Source organism: Mesoplodon densirostris, chromosome 20 (genome assembly GCF_025265405.1).
Source record: "Mesoplodon densirostris isolate mMesDen1 chromosome 20, mMesDen1 primary haplotype, whole genome shotgun sequence".
NCBI lineage: Eukaryota > Metazoa > Chordata > Mammalia > Artiodactyla > Ziphiidae > Mesoplodon > Mesoplodon densirostris.
The window spans coordinates 13765071-13791735 of record NC_082680.1 but is presented as its reverse complement, the minus strand read 5'-3'; the positions used below and the strand labels follow the sequence as shown (position 1 = coordinate 13791735).

At 36.4% G+C, this 26665-nt stretch overlaps 1 protein-coding gene across 5 annotated transcripts in view; it reads left to right on the top strand.

The window, feature by feature from the left end:
• The window catches only part of SORBS2 (sorbin and SH3 domain containing 2), a 173760-nt gene that overhangs the window by 60863 nt on the left and 86232 nt on the right, over positions 1-26665 (top strand). For 4 of the 5 annotated variants that reach the window (XM_060085826.1, XM_060085825.1, XM_060085823.1 and 1 more), the window contains exons 2-3: positions 16920-16969; positions 21748-21840. In XM_060085826.1, coding sequence (XP_059941809.1) covers positions 16960-16969; positions 21748-21840 — 103 coding nt within the window. In that variant the 5' untranslated portion in view covers positions 16920-16959. Of the gene's footprint in view, positions 1-16919; positions 16970-21747; positions 21841-26665 lie in introns of those variants that run through there. The other variant, XM_060085820.1, reaches the window with a different exon arrangement.

The window sequence follows — 26665 nt, the reverse complement described above, 5'->3', positions numbered from 1 at the left end:
CATGGCTCACGGGCCCAGCAGCTCCGCGGCATATGGGATCCTCCCAGACCGGGGCACGAACCCGTATCCCCTGCATCGGCAGGCAGACTCTCAACCACTTGCGCCACCAGGGAGGCCCTGCCATTTACTTTTGATGATATTAAAAGCTAGGTTCTTAAAGAAAATGCTAGCATAAATACCTAAACTACATAAAAAAACCTTTTATGAAACATTTACTGCATGTAATTTGATGCCATATGTACTAATCATTCTTATGTGTTTATTAAACTAGGACTCCAAAGAACCCAGTTTTGGCATTATTTCCTGGACCTAGAGTTAATCCACGTTTTTAAAGGAAAATAAATTGTTTCTGCACAAACATTCGCTAATTCATACTTCTCCTTAATTTGATTGTCTTTCTCAATGACTTTAACTTAATGACACATTTATCACATAGTTACCATACAAATAACCTAATATATTAAATCATAATTTATGCTAAGTAAACATTCAAATTCCAAAGATTCTGAAAAGGGGAACAGGCTGATTGAAATTTCTGTGGGTCATAAGACTTTGGCAACTTGCTTGTGAGCCTGATGCCAAACTTCAACATTAACCAAAGCATGTAACAGCAATCATCCACGTGAAAAATAACGTGAAATACCACTGTACTTCCCATGCTATTATAGTTTAGCAAGTGATGACATGACTAATTCAGCCAGTAAGAAAATGTAATGAAAATACTAGTTTGGAACACAATGTGCTGAGATCTTTTAGGCTTTTGTTTCCTCAAAGGTCAACAGACTTTACTCTCTGAAATACGAGATATGCAAAATAATGTAACATTTGGAATTTGAAACCACATTCTTGACCTGTTTTTTCCACTGAAAATTCTAATAGAAAACCAAAAAAATCAATGATTCTTGTCACTCCCAATATCCCTGACACCATCACACCACCCATAATGAAGAAAGCTTTAAAAAGGTGGTAATAATTTATTGACTGAAGTTTAATTTTAGACAAATAGTTTTGGATGTACATTTATAAAATGGATATTGTTTTAGGTGAGATGAAATCCTAAAATTGATCATCTCCATTGAAGGACACGTGAGATAATATGGGAAGACGTTATATAGAAAGAGGTCTATAGATCTCATTTCTGGATTTAAGTAAACTAAGCAGCTAAGAGGAAAACATCCTTGGATGATGGCTTGGACTTGTACTAATACACATCTGTCTCATACTGATGCTATTAGAAATACAGATCTTTTAAAATCTCTTTCTTCGGAATTTTAATGTGTAAATGAGTCATTAAAATATTGACTTCCAGTAAGATTCTGCTTTATATTATATACAATCATATTAGTAAGCATATTGGCTTGCACTGTAAAGGTTCGCAATAAATATAAGTCAGCTAAATATACCCTTCTTGGATTTAAGAAAATTTCACACCATAAAAGGACCTTATATGCTTTTGAATTTTAAAACAAGCTTTTCATTTTATAAATTAAAACACTCAGGCAGAAAGAAGTACAGAGATTTGCCCAAGCACATATACACACATAAGACTAAACACTGATACCCACTTTAATACAGTGAAGAATATAATGGAATGTTAAGAGCATGTACCTGAAAGTTCCCTAAAACATGGGTTGTTAAATCCTGACTCTGCCACTTACTAGCTGCTGATGAGGGTATATGTATATTTCAGAAGTCGCCCCTCCCACAAAAAAGAAAGTTGCTAACGTTCTGGCCCACCTATTATCTTTTGCTCCTTCCCAATATGAGCTATATTTTCTTTTTTTTTTAATTGAGATGTAACTGACATACAACATTTTGTAAGCTTAAGGTGTACAAATTGTCGATTTGATACATTTATGAATTGTAATATGATGAGCTCCGTTTTCTTACCCTGACACAGGAAGGGCAGACAGGCACCATTCCCACAAGGATGAGTTCACATTAGAAAATAGAAAAGTGATCGCTCTCCTCAAATATATTTGCTAGAATCGGTGTGATAGCATATGGGCACAACACCGTTTCTAGGTTTCCAAATGTTGCGAGAGAAATGAGGGAATGCTCTGCTCTGTATTAACAGAGAAGAAATGATATTGAAGTCAGTGAGTGTCAGACTTTTGTCATGGGAATGTTCATGGCAAAGAGTCTCTACCTGTGAACCTGAAGTAGAACACAGTAAAGTCAGCGTGAACAAAAAGCCCAGGGTGGGTCCTTAAGGTCATGACCTCATGCCACAGCTTACCCTGCAGGGGAACCCAGCCTGCCCTGAAAGAGTTCCTCTCCTCATGCAGTTGTGATGTCAAGATGAAGTCTTTCTGCTTTTCAAAGAGCAGCGGCAGTCCAAAATAAAAGGAAGGAAGTGGAAGGCTTGTTCCCATAGGTAAAAGGGGGAAAAAAGACTAATAAAGAACAGATCAAGTAAGATTTAACTACCTATGTTAAAATATGCCCAACAATCATCTAAAAGACTATTCCAACCATTTCTAGATGCAGCAAATGTGTCAGGTAAAGGTGTTACGAAACGACAAAATCTTTGTTCAAATAATTTTCACTGTTCTCCGAAGTATAATTTAAGTATGAATTTGTAGGTTGTTTTCTTTGCCTATTTTTGGCGGACTGAGTGAAAGTTTTAGCTTTAAATAGTGCCAGGGTACAAAGAACTATATTAGGTATAAAAAATGAAGAATGCTGGGTACATGTGAATTGGGTAAGACCTAGAAGTGAGGTCATTTGGATTGGCATTTTGCTAAGCAAAAGAGCAATAGATAGCAACCCCAGTTTTGTTGTATAATTCCGAATTATTAAAGCACTTAGTTCTAGGATGGAGTCATTTACATCCTTTCTGATGAGAGTTGTAAACCAGATTGTTAAAAACCCAGCACGGAGAAAACAGTCTCATTTGTATATCATCTTTCTTAAATGCAGGGACATCTGAAGGGAATATTGAAACTTCTAGTTACGACTGTTATCTGTCTCCCTGTCAGTGCAAAGCATAAGTGTGGATGATTTAAGAGCATGAATCCTAAAAGCCACTGGGATGATTTCCCTGAGATAAGACAATAACAACAATAACAAATCAGGGTACGGTCAGTAATTTTCCTGCTGCTGCTAACACTCTCGTGGCAGCTCTTTCCACCAAATCACACAGTGGCCTCACCACCTCCCTTCAGCATTCAGTGCCAGGCCCTAAAACCTGGTGAGACACTCACATCCATACCGAGTTGGTTCGTGGACAACAGCAAAAAGACGACATTTTAAAATTGCGGTGAGGAGGTGCCAACATAGCCATAAAAGTGGGATCATAATCTTCCTTGATTTCTGCAACCACTGTTCATTTTTATATAATTATATTTTAAAACACTATGTCACACTGAGCTCACAGCCCACTGAAGCTCCTAGATGTATTTCAGATAAAGTTTTGAGAAATCAATCTTTTCAACCTAATCATGAAATAATTTGGTTTAGCTAAATTGCAAGACTTATTTATCCCTGTTGAAGTTTAATTCAGCCTGTCAAGATAATCTGTCTTTCTACTTATTACCTATCCTCTCTCTCATGTATGCCTTCTGTAGAACTGATAAGCATGCCAGGCATTCTTCCCCAAAATAAAAATGTTGAAGATACCTGGGCAGGGGAAGGCACTACTGAAAATGATTTTTCATTAACCTCTAATTCCACCTAACACTTTTACAGTTAGTACCTAGAGATGTCATGAAGAATTCTGCCAGACTTCTCATTAAAGATCTAGTGAACTACTTTTGCACTCCAAATATTACAGAAATAAATAATTTTAACAATGAAAAGGGAAGATATTTATCTTTATTATCTATTTTCATTGGCTCCAAATGAACAGTGTCATAAGCTGCCCACTTTTTGATATTTTTGCCAACAAAAATATCAAAAGGTTCAAATTTTAATAGATTCAAAATTTCTTCAGAGGCAGTATTTTCCCCCAATGGTCCCTTATTTTCTTCCTTGGATTTTCACAAATTAGTCCAATGACCTTAAGGTATATGTGAAGTGACTTGAGATACATTTTCATTCTAAATAAACTTTGCAAGAGAAATACTCTTTAAATGTTATATGACCAAATTAGAGCAAATTTCGTATCACCACCCCCCCCCCAAAATTCAAATTCCACGTAGCAAGCAGAGTTCCACCATTTCATATCTGAGGCACACACAAACACAGGTTTGTACCACTACTGGCGGTATACAGCAGGCTTTTGCCCTTGCTAAGTTATGTAAACGTTATTTCAGGTGTTCAGGAAGCAGGTGTGTTCGTTCAATCAAAAGAAAAAATATGACTGTTTCTTTAATAGTCAATTAACAATAAGCAGGATTATTTAACGGTTAGTTCATAAAATAACATTGCCATGGAAATACATTAAAATAAACATTCTCAACTTAAAATCCTGACGTTTTCTGAAAAAAAAATAGCAATAGCTATTGGTCTAGGCTTAAGTCTAAATAAAGCCTTCTATTTGGGCTTGTGCAGTCGTCGGGCAAAAGAAATCCTTGTCATAAGCAACCATTATTTCCATATTAGTTCTAGAAGAATAAATCCTATGGTCCTCTGCTAACAGCCCTTACTTATTCATCAGCCAGGCCTGCCTCGTACCACACCTCCTTCTCTCCTGGAACCCCCAACATATCAGCACTCAATTAGGCAACTATGCCTAATGTAATGTATTATAATTAACTGTAATGTGTTGAGGGGAATTATCTTGATTTCAGTTGACATTTCAAGATGCCTTAAAAGGAGACGTCTTTTTTTCACTAACAGTCAAGAAAGCTAAGTCATTTTTGAGGGTCAGCTTTTTACTGTTTGATCTTGGAGCAGTCATTTCTCTTATCCTCAAAAGCCTAATCTAAAAATCAAGATGATTGATCCAAGGTCCTTTTCAGAAGTTGTGGTTTAAGAAATAAAACACACATAAAATGATACATCTTTATTACTGCCACAGCATTTAATGTTTGTTTCCACTTAAAGTCTAAATATGATATATATAAAACTAAACGAGATGACATAATTTCTTTTTATATCCGATGATTTGTGATATCAATATATAAAAATTAAAATGAAAGGTTTTTTAAAAATTTAATTAATTTATTTATTTTTGGCTGCGTTGGGTCTTTGTTACCGGGCGCAGGCTTTCTCTAGTTGGGGCGAGCGGGGGCTACTCTTCGTTGCAGTGTGCGGGCTTCTCATTGCGGGGGCTTCTCTTGTTGCGGAGCACAGGCTCTAGGCGCGTGGGTTTCAGTAGTTGTGGCACACGGGCTCAGTAGTTGTGGCTCGCGGGCTCTAGAGCGCAGGCTCAGTAGTTGTGGCACACGGGCTTAGTTGCTCTGTGGCATGTGGGATCTTCCCGGGCCAGGGCTCGAACCCGTGTCCCCTGCATTGGCAGGTGGATTCTTAACCACTGCGCCACCAGGGAAGCCCAAAATGAAAGGTTTTAAAATTAAAAATAGGAGGAAATTTATAAATAAACAACAAGATCCTACTGTATAGCTCACGGAACTATATTCAATATCTTGGGATAAACCATATGGAAAAGAATATAAAAAAGAATCTATAGGGCTTCCCTGGTGGCGCAGTGGTTGAGAGTCTGCCTGCCTATGCAGGGGACACGCGTTCGTACCCCCGTCCGGGAGGATCCCACATGACGCGGAGTGGCTGGGCCTGTGAGCCACGGCCGCTGAGCCTGTGTGTCCGGAGCCTGTGCTCCGCAACGGGAGAGGCCACAACAGTGAGAGGCCCGCGTACCACAAAAAAAAAAAAAAAAAAAAGAATCTATAAATGTATATAACTCAGTCACTTTGCTGCACAGCAGAAATTAACACAGCATTGTAAATCAACTATACTTCAATACAAAAAGTTTTTTAATTTTTAAAAAAAGGAAATTTAGCAAAGCTCAAATTTTTAAAAAATGGTTCTTTTATTTTCAATGTTTTTACATTGAACATAACTGTTATTAACATTTTTAAATTTCAACTTTATGGAAGTTATAATTGACGTATACAATTGTAACATATTTAAAGTGTACATAGCGATGATATACGTATACACTGTGGAAGGATTCTCCCCATCTAGTTAACACATCCATCACTTCACATATTAATCTTTTTTTTTTTTTTGGTGAGAACATTTAAGTTCTACTCTCTTAGCAAATTTCAATTATACAATACAGTGTTATCAATCATAGTCATCATGTTTTACATTAGATCCTCAGACCTTATTTATCTTATAGCTGAAAGTTTGTGCATTTTTACCAAACTCTCCCCATTTCCCCCACCCCCCAGCCCCTGGCAACCACTTTCCTACTCTCTGTATCTATGAATTTGACTTTTTTTCTTTTTTAGATTCCACACATAAGTGATACCACACAGTATTTGTCTTTCTCTGTCTTACTTATTTTGCTTAGCATAATACCCTCAAGGTTCATCCATGCTGTCACAAACGACATGATTTACTTCTTTCTCACGGTTGAATAAATATTCCATTGTGTAAATATACCGCATCTTCATCCATTCGTCAGTTGGTGGACACGTAAGTTGTTTCCATATCTTGACTATTGTGAATAATGCTGCAGTGAACATGGGAGTGCAGGTATCTCTTCAATATTCTGTTTTCATTTCCTTTGGATTTATACCCTGAAGTGGGATTGCTAGATTACATGATAGTTCTATTTTTAATTTTCTGAGGAACCTCCATATTTTTTCCCATAGTACCTGTACCAATTTATTCCCACCAACAGTGCACAAGGGTTTCCTTTTCCCCACATTTTCACCAGCAATTGTTATCTCTTGTCTTTTTGATAATAGCTATTCTGACAGGTGTGAAGTGAAATCTCACTGTGGTTTTGATTTGCATTCCCCTGATGATTAGTAATGTTTCGCACTTTTTCATGTACCTGTTGGCCACTGTATGTCCTTCTTTGGAAAAAAGTCTGTTCAGTGCCTCCGCCCGTTTTTAAATCAATTTGGTTTTTTGAGTTTTATTTTATTTTAATCTGGTTTTTGGCTTTTTGCAGTTGAGTTGTATGAGTTCTTTAAATATTTTGGATATTAACCTTTTATCGGATATATGACTTACAGATATTGTCTCCCATTCTGCAGGTTGTCTTTTCCTTTTGTGATGATATCCTTTGCTGTGCAGAAGTTTTTAGTTTGATGTACTTTTTTTTTTTTTTTTTTTTTTTTGTGGTACTCGGGCCTCTCACTGTTGTGGCCTCTCCCGTTGTGGAGCACAGGCTCCGGACACGCAGGCTCAGCGGCCATGGCTCACAGACCCAGCCGCTCCGCGGCATGTGGGATCTTCCCAGACCGGGGCACGAATCTGCGTCCCCTGCATCGGCAGGCAGACTCTCAACCACTGCGCCACCAGGGAAGCCCGTTTGATGTACTCTTACTGGCTTATTTTTGCTTTTGTTGCCTTGCTTTTGTTGTCAAATACAAAAAATCATTGCCAAGACCAAAGTCAAGCTTATGCCTTATGTTTTCTTATGGGAGTTTTATGGTTTTAGGTCTTACATTCATGTCTTTAGTCCACTTTGAGTTGAGTTTTGTATATGGTATAAGATAGCGGTCCAGTTTCATTCTTTTGCATGTGGCTGGCCAGTTTTCCCAGCACCACTGAAGAGACTATCCTCTTTCCCCATCGTATATTCTTGGCTCCTTTGCCATAAATTAATTGACCATATTTGCATGGGTTTATTTCTGGGCTCTCTATTCTGTTCCATTTGTCTATGTATCTGTTTTTATGCCAATGCCATTTTTTTTTATTTCTATAGCTTTGTAATATAGTTTGAAATCAGGAAGTGTGATGCCTCTAGTTTTATTCTTCTTTCTCAAGATTGCTTTGGCTATTCATTTGGTTTTTTGTGATTTCATACAAATTTTAGAACCGTTTTTTCTATTTCTGTGAAAAATGCCACTTGAATTTTGGTAGGGATTGCACTGAATCTGTAGATTGTTTTGGGTAGTATGGACATTTTAACACTATTCTTCCAATCCATGAGCCTGAAATAGCTTTCCATTTATTTATCTCTTCTTCCATTTCTTCTTCCTTTTCTTCCATCAATGTCTTACAGTTTTTAGTGTACGGATTTTTCACCTCCTTGGTTTCATTTATTCCTATGTATTTTGTTCTTTTTGATGCATTTTTAAATGGGATTACTTTCTTAATTTCTCTTTCTGATATTTTGCTATTAGTGTATAGAAATTCAACTGATTTTTGCACATTGATTTTGTATCCTGAAACTTTACCAAATTTGTTTATTAGTTCTAAAAGTTTTTTGGTAGAATGTTTAGGGTTTTCTATATGTAATATCATGTCATCTGCAAATAGAGACAGTTTTACTTCTTCCAAATCAGAAAGAAAGAAGTAAACGTTTTTTTTCCCAAAGATCAAAGATTTGCTCCTCAAAGTAGAAATTTATGGTACTCTCTGCAATGGTGGAAAGCAGGGGAGATACTTTCACTTAGTGAACTAAACAGGAATGGCTGTCATCAGGATGCTATCACTCTGCAATCTGCCACACAATTCTTTATGTGACATTTTACAGACATCTCTTTCCTCCAACCATCACCTTGGGTTATAAGCTGTCAAAGGTAATGGAAAGTCTTTTTTTAAAGGCTAATTATCACAACCTTTAAGTGTCACTTTCCCTTAGGTTCAATAGCAATGACTTAGCTGGCATAGGAGGCAAGTGTTTGATTGAATCATTTCTTTAGGTCTGTCTCCTCTTATTCACTGCAGTGGAGGGGGGCAGGGGGAGAACTTTGCTAAAAGAAGGCTCTGTTTAAGGAGGAAAGAAAAGCTGCCTGGAAAGCAGAATTCCTTTTCAATTCCAATATGTTGCTAAGTTGGGCATGGAATAATTGAGTAATGGGAAAATACATACAAATAAACCTTACGAACTGTGGTGGCTTAGTTTAATTTAAAGCAATAAAATATAGTCTGTGTGTTTTCAGGAAAGTCTAGATTATACTCTCATGACTCAATCAAAGGTAAAAGTCTGTCTCAAAATATTCAAAATATTGGTGACTGGGCATGATGCCAGTTATCCAATTCGGGGATGGTTTGCTGCACTGGGGGGAGGGGGGTTGATCTTGCTACTGCCTACTTGCTACTTGCTACTGCCGAAGATGATAACAATGTTGCTATAAATCATTTAGATGGCTGGAAATGGGCAAAACTGGATTTGAATCCAGGCCCACTTGACTTCAAGACCTATCCTTCCAACACTATTCAGTTCACCTATAACATGTATTTCTATAGTCTAATTCTTTCTATGTTTCTTTGATGATGTGCCTGACTCACCAGATCCACATTAAGGTTCTGGCTTATTTTCATTAGGAATACACTTGGCTTTTGATTTATAGAATAGAAACCAATGGAAATTTTCTAGTACTGTACTATCAAGTTGATCAATAATTTTGTCTTAGAAAAAATGCATTTGTAAGTACTTAGATGTATCCTATAATCATCCTTAGGTATTGTAGTATAAAAGTAAAAGATACCATGAAAGCAGGATACTAGAGCAATATTAAATCACATGACAATTTAGTGCAAAAAGAAACCAGTATTCTTTTATAATTAAAAAAGAGAGTAAATCACAGACTTTGAGGCTTTGAATAGCATCAGAAAGAAAATTATCTACCAGGATTGACTTCTAACTAGTATACATTTTACAGAAAATCTACACGCATTTTGACTAGCTTGCATTGTAAAGTCTCAGAAAGAAAATTGCTAGTTTCCTTGAAAAACATATGGTGCTCTTCAGGAAGTTTTTCCAGGTATCATGAAATTTGGTATAATGAGAAAGAACACTGTGTATTTTTTATGAAAATAGTCAATGGCCTCGTGTCCTTTCATTCATCACTATTCACAGTAATGATTTTGCCTTATTCCTAGAAATGATGTTATATGTGTTCTGATCCCACCATTCACATATAAATGCTGTGGATGATTTGGCTTCTGAATACGAAGGACCCATCTTCAGGCACCATTAGCTCAGGAATGTTGGGAGGGATTTAAGTTCTTATGTGGAGGCTGCCCTCATCATCATTATTATTATTATTATTATTTGCGGTACGCGGGCCTCTCACCCCTGTGGCCTCTCCCGTTGTGGAGCACAGGCTCTGGACGCGCAGGCTCAGCGGCCGTGGCTCACGGGCCCAGCCTCTCCGCGGCATGTGGGATCCTCCCGGACCCGGGCACGAACCCGTGTCCCCTGCATCGGCAGGCGGACTCTCAACCACTCTGCCACCAGGGAAGCCCTGCCCTCATTATTGACTGAGATGATTTGTACAACCCACTCAAGAGGCAAAGGAGTCCCTGAGTTGACATCATATACCGGCTGTTAACGCAGAGAAACCATTCAGAAAAGGGGGAGACGTGGATTCTCATTTTTCTAAGCTCAGGGACTGTAAAGGACATAATAAACTACTTAGGGTATTTCCTATGAACATTTCAAAGCAGCACATTAATATATTAGAAGAGATAACTAAAGATAATTGTCAACAACCTAAATTAAGTCATTTGGCTATAATTGAAAAGTGAAATCATTTGGCATTTATGAATAGGGCTAATCCTACCACAGAGAGAGAAAGGATTTGACCACTCAGGGTAGTTTATGCAGAAAGAGTGGTACATATACCATTTCAAAGTAAATTCAGGCTAAAATCTGGTGCATAAAATTAATATGCACCGTATTTTTATTCTTGTGTTTAAAATATCTCTAAGAGATCTAACATCCCTCAATGTTTTCCCACCACTTTGACTATCTGTGAGTCCTTTTTTTCTGAATTATATATGAATTGTGAATAGAATAAATTCACATTTAAAATAACCTAGCAATTTACTGGATTAAAATTATTCCATGGAAAATCTTTTGGGCTCCAATCTTAAACTCCTCACATTAGCCGAGCTAAAATGTAGTCCTATAGCTGTACAGCTGGTCTTGGTGCTTAAAATCAAGTCTATAAAAACAAAATGACTAACACAGAATTCTTGGCCAAAATTGAGGAGGGAATTTGCCTCTGCTCCTCTTCAGAATGGGATGCCTCATAAGCAAAAGATTTCAAGCAGAATTACAAGATTATGGGCACAAAGTCATGTTGGTGCCCATGAATGAACAATCAAACATCTTAGGATCCTCATTCAAAACTTAAATTACCCAACCGTTGTCATACGCATGTTGGAAATAAAGCCGACTCTGATCCATAAAAAAAAGAGAGAGAGAGAGAGAGATCTGATCACTGAAATTCAAGCAGAATTAAAAGACCATAGCCACCAAATCATGTCTTATCCATGCACGAACAACCAGCACAATCTACCGCCAATGCATATTGGGAAAGAACCCTACTCTGACCTATGAGAAAAACAAATCCATTGCTATACACAAATTGGATACATATAATGTTGCCTTTTATATAAAAACTTCAGCAAGAACTGAACTTAAGTAAATACATCTCTGGTCCACCTGTTGAATATCATTTAGATACTCTAATGTACAGATAGTTTTTGCTCTGTGGATTATCTGCTGAGGTTCAAGGTAGTTTGCATTTTATGGTCAGTTTTCATAGTCTTGGACCTGGTTCAATTCCAATTTAAGAGAATACTTGAAATACTGTCTCTCCTAGTAGCATGCAAACACTCCAGGAATTTGATGCTTTCCAGAATAATCTGTGCTTGTTATGTAAGTACAATCAAAGACACTTTTTCAGAACAGAACAAAAGAGATTAGATTCGCTTTAGTTCAAACTGTCTAAAGAGAGTTCTCAGTTGTGGACTTGTTAATGGCTTTAGTACAAATAATGGAAATAGAATCATGCATTTTTATTAGTCACCCAAGAAGCCTTCGGTTTCGGGTTCTTCTGCAGAGCTCAATCACTGTGGCTCTTCTTTTAAAACTTGGAAAATGTCTTGCCTGATTAGGAAGTTAGTCATTTCACATTTTGACATCTAAAACAATGCGAAGTTAAAAAACCTCACGTGTTACATTTATAAGTAACAGGATACATCACTTTAAAGATGAAAAGCTCAAGGATTTGTGGCGCCTTTCTTTGTTCCCGTTAATCCTATTTTACTTTTTTCAGTGTCAGATACTTGTAAATATCGGCATTTGAATTCAAACAACAAATGCTGATTATTAGCTCCCTAACTTGGTAAAAAACATTATTAGAGTAGCAGGTTTTGTGTTCTGAGAGTTAACTTTCCTTCTGTTTGATGTTTTCTTTATCAATCAGTATTGTTCCAGCTCAAACACTGTCTTTGTCATTCAGTTTTAAAACTTAAAACAGCTTTAAACATCAAGTGTTTTGAAAAGGAGTGATAAATAGAATTTGGGAAATGTCTTTACAGTCCTCATTTTTCTGGAGACTTGTTTATTCCTTCTTGTTTTAGCCGTGGTCAGCCGTGGTCACAGACATCCCCTGAGGCTTTACTTTTCCATTTATTTTGTCCATTTAAGGTTAACGTATTAGGAGTTTTGCTACTGAGACATTAAAATAAATACATCTGATGGAGTTTTCTCAAGGCTCCTGCACTGACCACTGCCTTCTTCCCTGACTTCATTGGCATTCCCTTCAATCCAGGCGGTATTAAGGCTACCAAGTAGGCTACATTAGGTATTAAGGCTACATACTTAGCTATGTACCACATTTATTTTTGTATTCTGAAAAAGAAAATAGAAATGTGCCTTTTTCTTTATACCAGCTGAAAAATAAGAGATAAAACTCATCATAATAAAGATTCCTTCATTCACTATTTAACGTCAATTGGCCTGTGAAATTTTACTGTAAAATTCAGTGTAACATTGTGGTAATTCTCTCAGTCCTAGATGTGGCAACCGTACACATTACTCCTGCCCTGCTTCTCCTACACTGCTGCAGTGTCCTTCCAGGGTGGGTGGGCCAGAATGTGACACTATACACAATCAGGTGATACCAAAACACTACATAATGAGGATGTCATCTGTGTTGTTTTCAGTTTATAGCTCTAAAATATAAACTGGGATGAACATCAGTACTGTGATTTTATCCATTCTATATGCTCATCGCTTTAGTATTTATTGAGTACCGGGTATTAGTAATTCAATCTAGGTGTAAAAAAGATAAAATCCTTCTCTTCTTGGTTCGTATATACATCTCATATCATTTATGTGTATTTTTTTCATGCTGTTTTATTACCCCATTTCTCCCCCTACCCTGGGGTAGAAGGTATCATTATAATTAGCTGGTGTTCACATTTAAAAATTTTTGTAGGTTTAAATAACTTTTTTCCAGTTTATTGAGATATAATTGACATACAGCACTTGTATAAGTTTAAGGTAAACAGCATGATGATTTGACTTACATACATCGTGAGAGGATGACCACAATAAGTTAGTGAACGTCCATCATCTCATATAGATACAAAATTAAAGAAACAGAAAATAATATATTTTTCAATGTGATGAGAAATCTTAGGATTTTCTCTCAACAGCTTTCATATATAACATAAAGCAGTGTTAATTATATTTATCATGTTGTACATTACATCGCTAGTACTTATTTATCTTATAACTGGAAGTTTGTACTTTTTGACTTCCTTCATCCAATTCCCCCTCCCCCTACTCCCTGCCTCTGGCAACCACAAATCTGATCTCTTTTTCTACGAGTCTGTTTGTTCATTTGTTTGTTTTTGAGGTATAGTTGACCTACAACACTATGTCAGTTTCTGTTACACAACATAGTGATTCGATATTTCTATACATTTCAAAATGATCATGACATTAAGTCTAGTTACTATCTGTCACCATACAAAGATATTACATAATTATTAACTGTATTCCCCACACTGTACATTTCATACCTGTGACATCTTTACTTTGCAGCTTGGAAGTCTGTACCTCTGAATCTTCCTCACCTATTTCTCTCTTCTCCCCACCCCGCCACCCCTTTGGCAACCACCTGTTTGTTCTCTGTATCTGTGATTGTTTCTGTTTTGTTATGTTTGTTCATTTGTTTTGGTTTTTTTAATTATTAAAAAAAATTTTTTTTTGGCCATGTTGTGCGGCTTGTGGGATCTTAGTTCCCCGACTAGAGACTGAACCCACGCCCTTGGCAGTGAAAGTGCAGAGTCCTAACCACGGACCGCCAGGGAATTCCATTTTGTTTTTTAGATTCCACATATAAGTGAAGTCATACAGTATTTGTGTCTCTCTGCCTGACTTACTTCACTTATACCCTCTAGTTCCACCCACGTTGTCACAAATGGCAAGATTTCATTCTTTTTTATGGCTGAGTAATATTCCATTGTACATATATACCACATCTTCTTTTTTTTTTTTTTTTTTTTTTTGTGGTACGCGGGCCTGTCACTGTTGTGGCCTCTCCTGTTGCGGAGCACAGGCTGCGGACAGCGGCCATGGCTCACGGGCCCAGCTGCTCCGTGGCATGTGGGATCCTCCTGCACCGGGGCACGAACCCGTGTCCCCTGCATTGGCAGGTGGACTCTCAACCACTGCGCCACCAGGGAAGCCCTATACCACATCTTCTTTATCCATTAATGTATGGATGGGTGCTTGGTTGGCTTCCATATCTTAGCTATTGTAAATAATGCTGCAACGAACATAGGAGTGTGTATATCTTTACTAATTAGTGCTTTTGTTTTCTTTGGATAAATACCCAGGAGTGGAATTGCTGGATCTTATGGTAGTTCTATTTTTAATTTTCTGAGGAATCTCCATACTCTTTTCCATAGTGGCTGCAACAATTTACATTCTCACCAATAGTGCAGGAGGGTATACTCTTTTCTCCACATCCTTGCCAACACTTGTTATTTGTTGTCTTTTTGATAATAATTATTCTGACAGGTGTGAGGTGATATCTCATTGTGGTTTTGATTTGCATTTGCCTGATGATTAGTGATGTTGTGCATCTTTTCACGTGCCTGTTGGCCATCTGTATGTCTTCTTTGGAAAAATGCCTATTCAAATCCTCTGCCCGTTCTTAATTGGGTTGTTTGATTTTTTTGATGTTAAGTTGTATGAATTCTTTGTATATTTTGGATATTAACCCCTTATCAGATAAATTGTTTGCAAATATCTTCTCCCATTTGGTAGGCGGTCTTTATGTTTTGTTGATAGTTTCCTTTGCTATGCAAAAGCTTTTTAGTTTGATGTAGTCCCATTTGTTTATTTTTGCTTTTGTTTCCCTTGCCTGAGGAGACATATCCAAAAAAAATATTATGAAGGCCAGTGTCAAAGAGCATACTGCCTCTATTTCCTTCTAGAAGTTTTATGGTTTCAGGTCTTACATTTAAGTCTTTAATCCATTTTGAATTTATTGTTGTGCATGGTGTGAGCAAGTAGTCCAGTTTGATTCTTTTGATGTAGCTGTCCAGTCTTCCCAATTGGATACTTTAATTTTATGATTAGAATTTCACATTAGTAATAAATAGAACCAGGCTTTCTATAAGAGGTGAACTTCGATGGCCATGTTGAAAGAAAATGATGAATGGTGACTAGAGCAGAACATATGAGGACCGGAGACATGGTCAGAAAAGAGGACAGGGCCAGAACCCTGACGGGCAAACACCAGAAAGCCAGGAAGCTCATTTGGTGCTCTTTTTAGAGAATGAAGAAAAACTTATTTACTGAAGGTCTTTCTTGACAGGTCATGACAGATGATTTCATTTCAACCCTATCCCTACTCATCCATGAGGTATAGATAAAAAAATTTTTAACTATCAGATGTTAGAGTGCTAACGCACATGGAAACTGAATGTGTGGTACAGGGGAAGTTCACGTTCATTAACAACAGGCCCTACTCAGGAGCCAAGGCAAAGTGGCCAGGGTTAAACATCTTTCAGAGAGCTCTTCCTCTTAAAAGAACTGCTTCCTGAAGAGCCTATCCTTTCTCTTTGGTTGTAGGGTATAGATAAGTAAGAAACTCTAAAAATGGGCTAAGAGAATATGCAGGGAAAGAACTAAGTCATCTCACACGTCAATAAATAATACAAATATTAAAAAATGTTTTTCTACAACAAGCACCATTTTCCCAACCATTTCTAATGAATTAATCTCAATTGCTAAACAGCAAACACTTCAATGGGAAAACCCACTATATCTGATACTGAAACAGAAGTGGGTTTTGTAGTAATCATTTATTTCTTGCATCTTTGTAAAAATATATGAATCTTATCTTCTTTGACTATTTGCTCAACATACATATTAAATACATTAAACACTCCCTGGTAGTAAATTAACTCTATAACAAATTGAGTATAATAAATTGAATAATGTAAGGTAATGATTTCAAAGTACCAGAGTGCTTATTAAAATTCTGGAAGAGGACGCTTAACAACCAGTGATCCTTTCTGGCTTAGAGAACAAAAACTGTTATTATAAATGTTTATGAAAGCAATTTAATTTTTTATTTTTTTGCACTACGTGGGCCTCTCACTGTTGTGGCCTCTCCCGTTGCGGAGCACAGGCTCCAGACGCGCAGGCTCAGCGGCCATGGCTCACGGGCCCAGCCGCTCCGCGGCATGTGGGATCTTCCCGGACCGGTGCACGAACCCGTGTCCCCTGCATCGGCAGGTGGACTCTCAACCACTGCGCCACCAGGGAAGCCCCTAGCAATTTAATTTTTAACAATGAAAACCCCACTCCATTTTCATCCGTCAATGGTCACCATTAAACAAAAACATAAGTTTATGTTTAGGATAATAAGACCAATAATAATTGAAGTTTAACTTGAATAGAATTATAAATTCTGGCCACCTTATTAAACTGTAATTTAAATAAGACTAATGATCATGTGATATTAACTCACAGGTACACCAAAACAGAACAAAAACAAAAACACTCTTTCATGATATTTTGTTCCCCATGCTAGTGAACAAATTAATACATCATTTTTTTTCTACAGGAAAACTGAAGACTTTAATAACAAACCCTCCAAGGTCAAAATGAACACAGGTATGCTGTCTCTGTTAGTTTTAACTCTTCAGCCTTGCTCTCTAAATATCATCTTGGCCCTAAATCATTAGTTTAGCACTCTGCTGATCCTAAATGTGATACTGAGTTTCTTAGATAGTCTAAATTCATTACCTGATTTCCTTGTTTTTGTGTTTTAATCTTATAGCTATCAAAAGTAGACTTTTCCGTTTTTCTGTCTATTCTTACTCCCTTTCTCTGTAATCACATCATGACATTAACTCCTGTAAACCCTAGGAAGAGGTAGCATGCCATTCAATGCATACATTTGAAATCTCTCACTTAAAATAGGTTAAATTCATAGGCAAGTTGCTCTAGTAGAAAATAGTTAAAACCCCCCGTTCTGTCAACATTTTATGTTGACAGCGACCATAGATAGAGTGCCAAAGCTTCACAGGAAATCAGCTTCATTAATCCACAGACACAATACACCTAAAGTCTTAAGCATTCTATTTTTTGATGTGGGAACAGTATCTCCAAATAGCTTAATAAAAGGGATGCTCTGAACTCTTGTGCCGTATACAGATTAACTGTAAAAATGTTTGATACTTGCTTGATACATATGATTTTTTTCCATAATATAAGCATTGTAGCTTATATTTTCACCTTCCTCTCCCCCTGAAATTTTTATATTCAGTGTTGAATAATTCTGGAAAACGACTGTCTCACTGAAATTTTGTAACCTGTATTTTAAAAATAGCACTGCTTACCCACAAGTGATCACTGGGAAGTTGTTTTAGTGCTGTCGCTCCACAGCAAAGGAGAAAGGATAGTGGAAGGCATTTTCCTCACGTCAAGCTGGTTGCCTTTCTGCTGTCTCTTGTTATCAAAATGCCTCAAGGGAGGATTAACAACCACTGGTGAAAACCAATATCTAATCCCTAGATCAAGTGTAGAGCCATGCGCTATTGAACATGATGCTGCGGCTGCCCCTTAGCAGAAACCTGCCGTAAGCGACCTCAGAGAATTCGAGGTGGGCTGGCCCCTGAAGATGCAGTCAGCCCGTCGGTGTGTAGAGCCCAGGCAAGATGAGGATATTGGAAACAGTTGAAATATACAAGGAAGGCTTAGAAATCAAGAGAAGTTATAACCCTGGAAATGAACCAAGAAAAGTCATTTGGACAACTGGAGATGACAGAAGTATACATGGGAAATGAAAGGAAAATATTATTAGGCAAAAGTGATTGAAGAAAGCAAATAGAATAGGGAGCCCACAGCTGAGCTATGGTAAGTCATGCTGTGAAACTGCAAAATCACTCCAGCAGGACGTGCACAGGAGGAAATTATATTTACCTATTGTTCTACGGCATTTTCCTGCAGACCTAAGTTGAGCATAACTTCCCAATATCCTTCATTTTGTGGAGTCTGATTTTCCTATTTATTATAACCCTATTATGACAGAGGTATAATATGTGATTATACTAAATATGCCATATTCATTACAATGCATTTAGTAATTAACCTTTCCATTCACAGAACTCAGTCCATAAGAACAAAGTAGGCAAATAGAAATTTGTAAATTTGTTTAGTTCTCTAGGGTACTTGAGCCAAGTTACTGTTACAGCAGCATGAATATAACCCTCTAAACTTCCTCTCATTAAAAGGAATAAGCTGGGCTTTATATGGAATGCTAATTTGCATAGATATTTTGATTATATGAGTGAATTTATACATCTATATATGCATGTAAAATATGGTATTCAAACATACGCATACATAATTAATTAGAAGTGACTGGAACCCTTTGTTTAAAATGTTAAAATACTATAATGTTGCTCTAAAAACATACCACTTTTGAAAATATATATAAATAATACTGTAGGAAGTTGAAAAAAGCATTGTCACTGTATCTCAAGATGAAGTAGAAATTAGTTCCTAAATATCCAATAAATAGAATGGGTCTTCATTATTTAAATACCTATCAATCATTAAAGGGATATATTACTATTTAAGTGTTCAATGTTCCATCACTAATGTTTTAAAAAAAAGATTCTTTTAAAGCAGCTCTTTGTTTTTAGTCAAATACATAATAAACAAGCCAAGGGAATTGTGATACATTTTTCATACTAAAGTATCTAAATAATGTATAAAATATACAAAACAGCATGTTTTGTATATTGTACTCTTGGAATTTTCGATCCACTATTTTCTAAGGAAAATCTTAGCTATGGAGGAAAGAGAGTAAGACATCAAATGATTCACTGTATGTGGTTTACTCCTGTGAGTGTTTTCCAGCAGTAGAAACAGCTACTGAGAATCTTGCCGCTGCCTGGAAGAATGTGCAGGTCATTAATGAGTGTGAAGGTAACGGTGGCATTAGGATTCTTTGGGATGACCTAAGTATGTAAGACAGCACCCTCATTTTGTGATCTTAAAGATATCTTCAATAAATAGCAGAAAGTATCGACACAATAAGTAGAAACAGAATAGAATAGATTTCTCTGTTCCAGCGATTTCACAAATGCCTCAACTTTTCAAATTAAGCTCTTTATTAACCTGTTAATAAAGACTCATTCTCCAGTCATTTTATCTAGTTCTTAGAGTTACCTAGAATACAAAAATTATTTAACCCAGAGGCTCCCACACTTTCTTGGTTTACGGTGCCACGATAGTTCAGTAATTTTCCACCACACTCTCAAGCCAAAAGAAGTACCTAACAGTTGTATTTATTAAGTAGTTAGGTGCAAACAACTTAGTAAGTACTCATGTTCTATCAACTTGGAAGCAATCTGAAAAAATAATATACTTCAACTGAAAAGTAATCACTTTATCTCATTCTTTATAACCACAGTTACTTGTTATTGGGATGTCTGTGCGTATTGGATGCTACAAAACTTCTCAGACTTGGAATTAGATTGTACGTCACCACTCCCATTTACTGGTCCAGGTTACTTTCACAGGGCACTTGCTTTCCATCACAGCAATCACCAAAAACCCAGCTTTACAAAGATATGACATCATTTACAGGAAGATAACACGACCTCTCATGCTGAAACTGGGAACTACTTCAGGACAGTGGTGTATGCAGTCTGTCTGATAGATATCGCTGTGTTTTCCTCAAAAATGTGAACGGTGTCCCCAAACCCTTGTGAATCCACTGAGGTGGGTGCTCAACACAGAGTTTTGGAAAGCAAAGGTTTAATCAGTGACCTTGGGTCTCCTCATTCTGAAATTTTCCCTTTGCATCTCTGCTTGTTTTCAGATGTTCAAAATTAAAAGAACTAGAAAATTAAATCTCTTAGAGAGCTTTCCATTTACACTTTCAACACCCTGGACTACTTAACCCTTTTAGACATTGATAGCTGCTATATACTGCATATTCAATTATATTACCTCCATTTTATCAGAAACACTCATCCCTCGTAGCTATTTTCAGTTTGCAGAGATTGCTAAAATCCTATTGGTGCCTCTCCTGAAGATACATTTTGTTGTATGTTTCTACCATTTATGTCTTTCTGTATTTGGTCTTTGATTTGTTTGATTTACTTTCGTATGTTGTTTCAAGTCATTTTTCTGTTTTAATTAGTATCTGCATTATGAAATTGTTATTTTAAGCATATATCAATATTTAAGAAATTATATTTTGACATGAGAATCATTCTATCAATTTTAAGGTCTGCTGACCTTACTACTTGTGATTTTACCAACAATTAGCCCCAATCATACTTTCAAGCACTCTTAAATTCTCTCACATCCAATAAACAAAGTGGATACACTCCTTAAGAAATAAAGAAAAATAATATATAAGACTAGCATGCAGCAATATATAATAATTATGTTTAATATTGGTGGTTAAAGAATTTATCTTCTTGTTACAACTTTCAAAAAGAATTAAGTTTAAGTTCTTTTGGTTGCAGGGGAATGAGCAAAACTATTTATTGCACATTCCAAATAAAAAGGAATGTGGGAATGGAATTGGAATCTGTCCGTAAATAGAACACTAACCTTCCAATTTTAGAAGTCTTGTTATGTTAAACTTCTCAAATCATATTAAAATACCTGATGAATTTTCACTTATTTTGCTTCATGTTGTGATTTGCATAAGTGAAAATATATAGATCATATACATATTTTTCAAAAGTACAAAAACTAATTTTTAAAAACATGGTCATTTCAGTACTGTATATATCAACATTGTTTTTTATTTCAATTAGGCAAATTATTCCCATAACTAATAATAATCATGGGAAGACACAGTATTGCCATAACACCATTTGTTTTTCTTTATGAATCTTATGTATCAAATATATTATACCTATAACAGCTAACAACTTTTACTTCAAGAGGTTCTTCAAGCTGTTTGCAGGAATCATAATAGCTAGAATACAGTAAAACCTATATGATGGATACAAAAGTATGTTATACCATAGTTCTTAATCCTGAAATACAGGTTATTCATAACTCTAAAAGCTAGTTACACTGCTTGTAAATTTAATAGTTGAATTTAAAACAAAGTTGGTATAAACAAAGTTGAATTCTATAGCTGTGTGTTATTTAAAGAAAACCCATAAAATGTTAAGTATAAAATCTGATTTTTTATTAAATCATTGGTATCTATTTCTAAGACAGACCCCTGGCTTTTTCTTCTGTTTTGTTTTGTTTTAGTTTGGGGTGGGTGTAAATTCTGCAGATGTATTCCATGGTTACTAGTTCTGACCATCTTTCTCATGGATGTCTGCCACATTTCACTGAAAATGCATGATATTGCATGTGCTTTATCCTTTGCTGTGGCCTCTGCTATATCATTTTTTTGCTTCCAGATAGCGGTGGGTGTGCTCGCAAACGTGCTGCCATGTCTGTTACATTAACATCTGTGAAGAGAGTTCAAAGTTCTCCAAACCTATTGGCTGCAGGTATAATATCACTAACTCACAGAATGTCATACTTGAATGCCTTTCTCTGACCTTTCTTTCTTTCCAGAATTACCCTGTTTGGATGATGAAAGTGGCTGTAAATACCTTTCTAATGCCCCACAAGTTCTTATTTTTCTTGTCTCAAGAATAGCTCCTATCCCTTATGACTGTTTTGCTCTAAAAATAAAAAAACCAAAGGAAACTGATATCTTGTAGAAAACATTTTAAAAATCTAATTAAGGGGCTTCCCTGGTGGTGCAGCGGTTGAGAGTCCGCCTGCCAATGCAGGGGACGCGGGTTCGTGCCCCGGTCTGGGAGGATCCCACGTGCCGCGGAGCGGCTGGGCCCGTGAGCCATGGCCGTTGAGCCTGCGCGTCCGGAGCCTGTGCTCCGCAACGGGAGAGGCCACAGCAGTGAGAGGCCCGCGTAACGCAAAAAAAAAAAAAAAAAAAAAATCTAATTAAAAACAACAGTCACTTGCCAAAAATGTGTTAAGTAAATGCAAGTGTTAATAACCCTTGAAGTTTTTGTATCGCATGAACTAAAGGAACATAATATTTAATTAAGATAACTCACAGGTGCTTTTGTTGTTTTTTACCTAAAAATTGTTGGGGGGTGGGGACACAGAGGGTCAGGAAGTGGGATTTGCCGGAAACTGAATCTTTATTAATTTGCTTCTATACCAAAGGTTGCAAATATAATGACAGAATATTAGTTTTGAAAGAGACTTTAAACCTTCCTTTAATCCAATAAGCAGAGAACCTTCTAATAAATATTTTTAAACACCTTGGTCCAATTAAGACTAACATGCACCCACAAGTATAAATATACTCTAGAAAGTAACTGGGGGTGTGATATTTCAGCATCCACTAAAGTGAGTCTCTTTATAATAAATAATCTCTCATGACTTCTACCCCGGCCTCTCTAGACCCTGAAATACACCCATATGTTTTGGTGACTGGTTAGTTGGTTGGTTGGTTTGATTGTTGGTTGGTTAGTTGAGGGTTCCTTGGGTTTTTTTTTTTTATAATATTCATGGCATTTGGAGCAGAAGTGGGAAAGGGATGAAGAGTATTTAAATAGTTCTAATTCTCACAGTGCATATTAGTGTCTTTTACACACACACATTTAGTCGTTAATTAAATAGTCAGGATGTCCTTAGCTTTAAAGCCACTTGATCCTAAACTACCCAGCTTCGTCGAGGAAAAAACAAGCTTCCATGTGGAGAATCCCACTCCTGCCCACCACCTCCAACCCATAAATAGATTTCAATGTCTAAGTTTAAATCCGAAGCCAGGTGGCTCCATAATATATTACATTTTTTAAAACAATGTAAATTGCATTGCAATGTATGCAGTATGATCTCATTTGGGTTTGAAAAAAATTCTCTTTATATATGTATTTGTACATGTTTGTTCATGTGTATGTGAGCATGAAAAATGTTAGGAAAACTACAAATATGTTTACATTGGACACCTGAGGGAAATGAGAATGAAGAGAAATAAGAAAGTAAATAAAATAAAGTCCAGGGACATCAGGTAGTTGGAATGTGTATACCATGAATATCACTGACATTTCAACCAAGTAAAATTCTAGCCCAAGCTACTCAGATGTGGACCATTAAGGCACATGCTAGGGAACATGGCAATGCTTCAAAAATGCCATACTGTTGTTATTTATAAAAGTAACCACAGAAAGAATACTATTAGGTTGAACTAGAGATTGCCATTTTGGAGAGTCAAAGCTAGAAGATTAGTAATTTCATATAATTCAACTTAACATAATATATTTAATGCTTCAGAATCAAAATATTAGAAAATGTTAAATACTTTGGGAATATAAAATAATCTTCAGTAATAAAAGTTAGTAGTCGCTCTGAACCATTTTAAATTTCGTATCACTCCTATTATATCAAATAGGAGTAAGAATTCTAGAGAATGAGGTCCCCTCAATTTTGGATTTAATTGTTACATTAAAAATAGATCTCTTTTGTATTAATTAGACATGTAAGGTATGAGCCCCTTCTCAAAGAAGTTTTAATTACATTTTGAAGAAAGAAATCAGCCTCTTTGTATGCCCACTCACATTATATGGTAGCCTTCATAATAAGAACTTATTTGACAGTCTTTTTGTGAATCAAAGGAAGATTAATAAATATTTATTGCTTTAAATATTGTTAACATAGAACAGCCTTTAGGTAGAGGCTGTTAGACTACCTCCACAAAAGATTCTAACCTTCCCAATCTCTCCTCCCAGATCAGAAAGTCAATATGAGCTGCTAGTCATCAACTATTTGTCCACTAAATCAGTCTATCTTTCTCTTTTGCTGTTACAAGAAGTAGAGTCCCAATGGACAATTCATGTATTGGAATCATAAAGTTGGAAAGGACCTCTAAGGACGTCAAGTCCAATGCCCGACACCAAGCCAGAAATGCCTTGACAACTTCTCTGACAGGTGTTCCCTACCTTCTGCCAGGACACAGGGAGTGCTCATTGTAAGAGTGAAAAGCAGTTATAGTTCTTAGTTCTCAAAGACCCTATTGATTTTCACATGCAGAACAGCCAGGGAACAATAAATCTGTCCCATTTCCTCATTCTTAAATTTTCAAAGAAGCAATGACTACCCACTAAAGAATACTAGAAATTAAGGGCTCTGATCCCTAGAATTCTAGTTCTGTTTTTTTCACAAGTGAATGGTCATGAATAATGTTCATGATATTGATCAAAACCATTTTCTCCATGCATTTGCCAAGTCATTTATTGGCCCAACCCTTAAAAAAAAACTTTATTCTCTTTACTTGACATGGATCTAGGATTTTAATCATTAATGTAAGCTTCATTAAAATATGGTTTTGTCCTGAAGTTTTGATCCATGGCCATTTTTATCCTTTCTCCTTTCTCAAAATTCTACACACTTGTGTCTACAGTGTAAAGCAGGGCTTTTCCATAGAGCTCACCATTATTAATATCTCATATTTCCTGTAGCATAGGTACAGTTTCATTTGGAGATACTTGGGCCTGGTAAGAGGGGAAAGGGATAGACCCTAGTTGAGCCTAGAGTGACTATCCTCTGATTCTTGCACCTAATGTTTATCCCAATGAAGGTTCCATAACCTCCAATATGGTGACCAGTAAGAAGAAACAAAACTGGCCCTCTACAAACTGTCAATTACAGGAAATTTATTTCAAGTGTCCTTCAAGTCTGCTCAATATACCCTCCTCTTCCTCACCAAGTCTATACCTCTCACACCTCCAAGCATCTGGCTTCTATCACATCTATCCCCAGCACGTACCCTTGTTTATAAGCTCAGTTTTATCAAACCAAGAGTAAAATTAACTCCCTATTCTCAAGCAAATAATTACACTATAAGTAATAATAATTATTATTAATGCTGCTTCTCTTTTCATTGCCACTTCCCCGAATCCCAAAACTTGTTCCTTGTCCACAAACAGTATGTGGCACCCAGGTGGTTATTAAATCGCTCTCCTTGGGTGCCCCAAAGCAGACCTCTGATCACTCTGTATTGCTACACTGTGTTTGCTTTCTTTATAGAGCATCCTCATCATCATTTATGTGCTTGAGAATTTCAATCATTTCTGCTTCCATCAAATCCTAGAAGTAAAGTCTAATAAATATTTCATGTATAACTTTTCAAAGTTATTTTTACTTCATGGTACCCATTTTATTACTCTGATTTTGAGTTCATTGGAGATAAGTCCATACTAAATTAGCAACTATCATAAAGAATGAAGATTTATTAGTCTCCTCTAACTCACCTAAGCTGGAGTCATTCTAATGTACTCTGTACCAATTCACACTTATTTTTCTTCTTTTGATTTGGAAAGAATCTATTATAAATATTTTATCTAAAAATCAAAGTCTTGTATTTCTCAACTAATGTTTATCATTCCAAATTTATGTATTTAGATTTCAAAGTAACTATTCCTTAAGCATTAGAAAGAAAACGGAGAGTCCTTTTTACACGCAACTTTCATGTTCTATTAGGCATTGAAATAACAGCAATTAATAACGGTTTCAGGGAACATGCAGAAGGAATCTAGGACCTGGACAGAAGGTTAGGCTGAATGACCCCTAAGATCCTTTCCAAAATTAAGGCTTTATGATTCTAGGTGAAGTTGGCCATGTGTTATAATAGAGCCAAGCAACATAAATTAATTACCTAAAATTGTTCATAAGTTATAGGAGATTATTGAATGCATAATTCCAATAAAACTGAGAGTAAATATGTCATTGAGCCACTTCCCAACTGCATTATCAAAAGCAATTTATTAGTACTGAAATGCTTACTGCAAGACAATGGAATATCTTGTAACAGCTCTTTCAGAATTGAATATAAAATGACTCAAATGGCAATAAGAAGAAAATTCAAAGTCTAGAGAATAATTTGAAAATATCACATAATATGGTAGGGTATTTACACTTTCTTAAGGTAAAAAACCCCGCAAACTACAAAAAATCGATGGCATTGAAAGCTAAGGATCTGGTGGTTTGATTCACTGCTGGGAGAAGCATTCATTGTTTACAAACCATTTGATCCTTTAACTTGATATTTAGAAATTCATCCAGCTTAAACAATAATAAGATAAAATTAATGGCTGCAATATTACTGAGGGAAAAATCAGTGTTTGATATATGTGTTAATTATATATTATAGATATTTAATGAATTACATTCTAATTGGAGTAAAAATAAATGCACAAATTTCCATTAGTTTATTTGATGTACCCAGAGTTTTAGAACTGAGATAATGTTTGCCAAAAAATACGTGTAGCTCTTGGCCAAATGATCTTTACGCGACTGTTC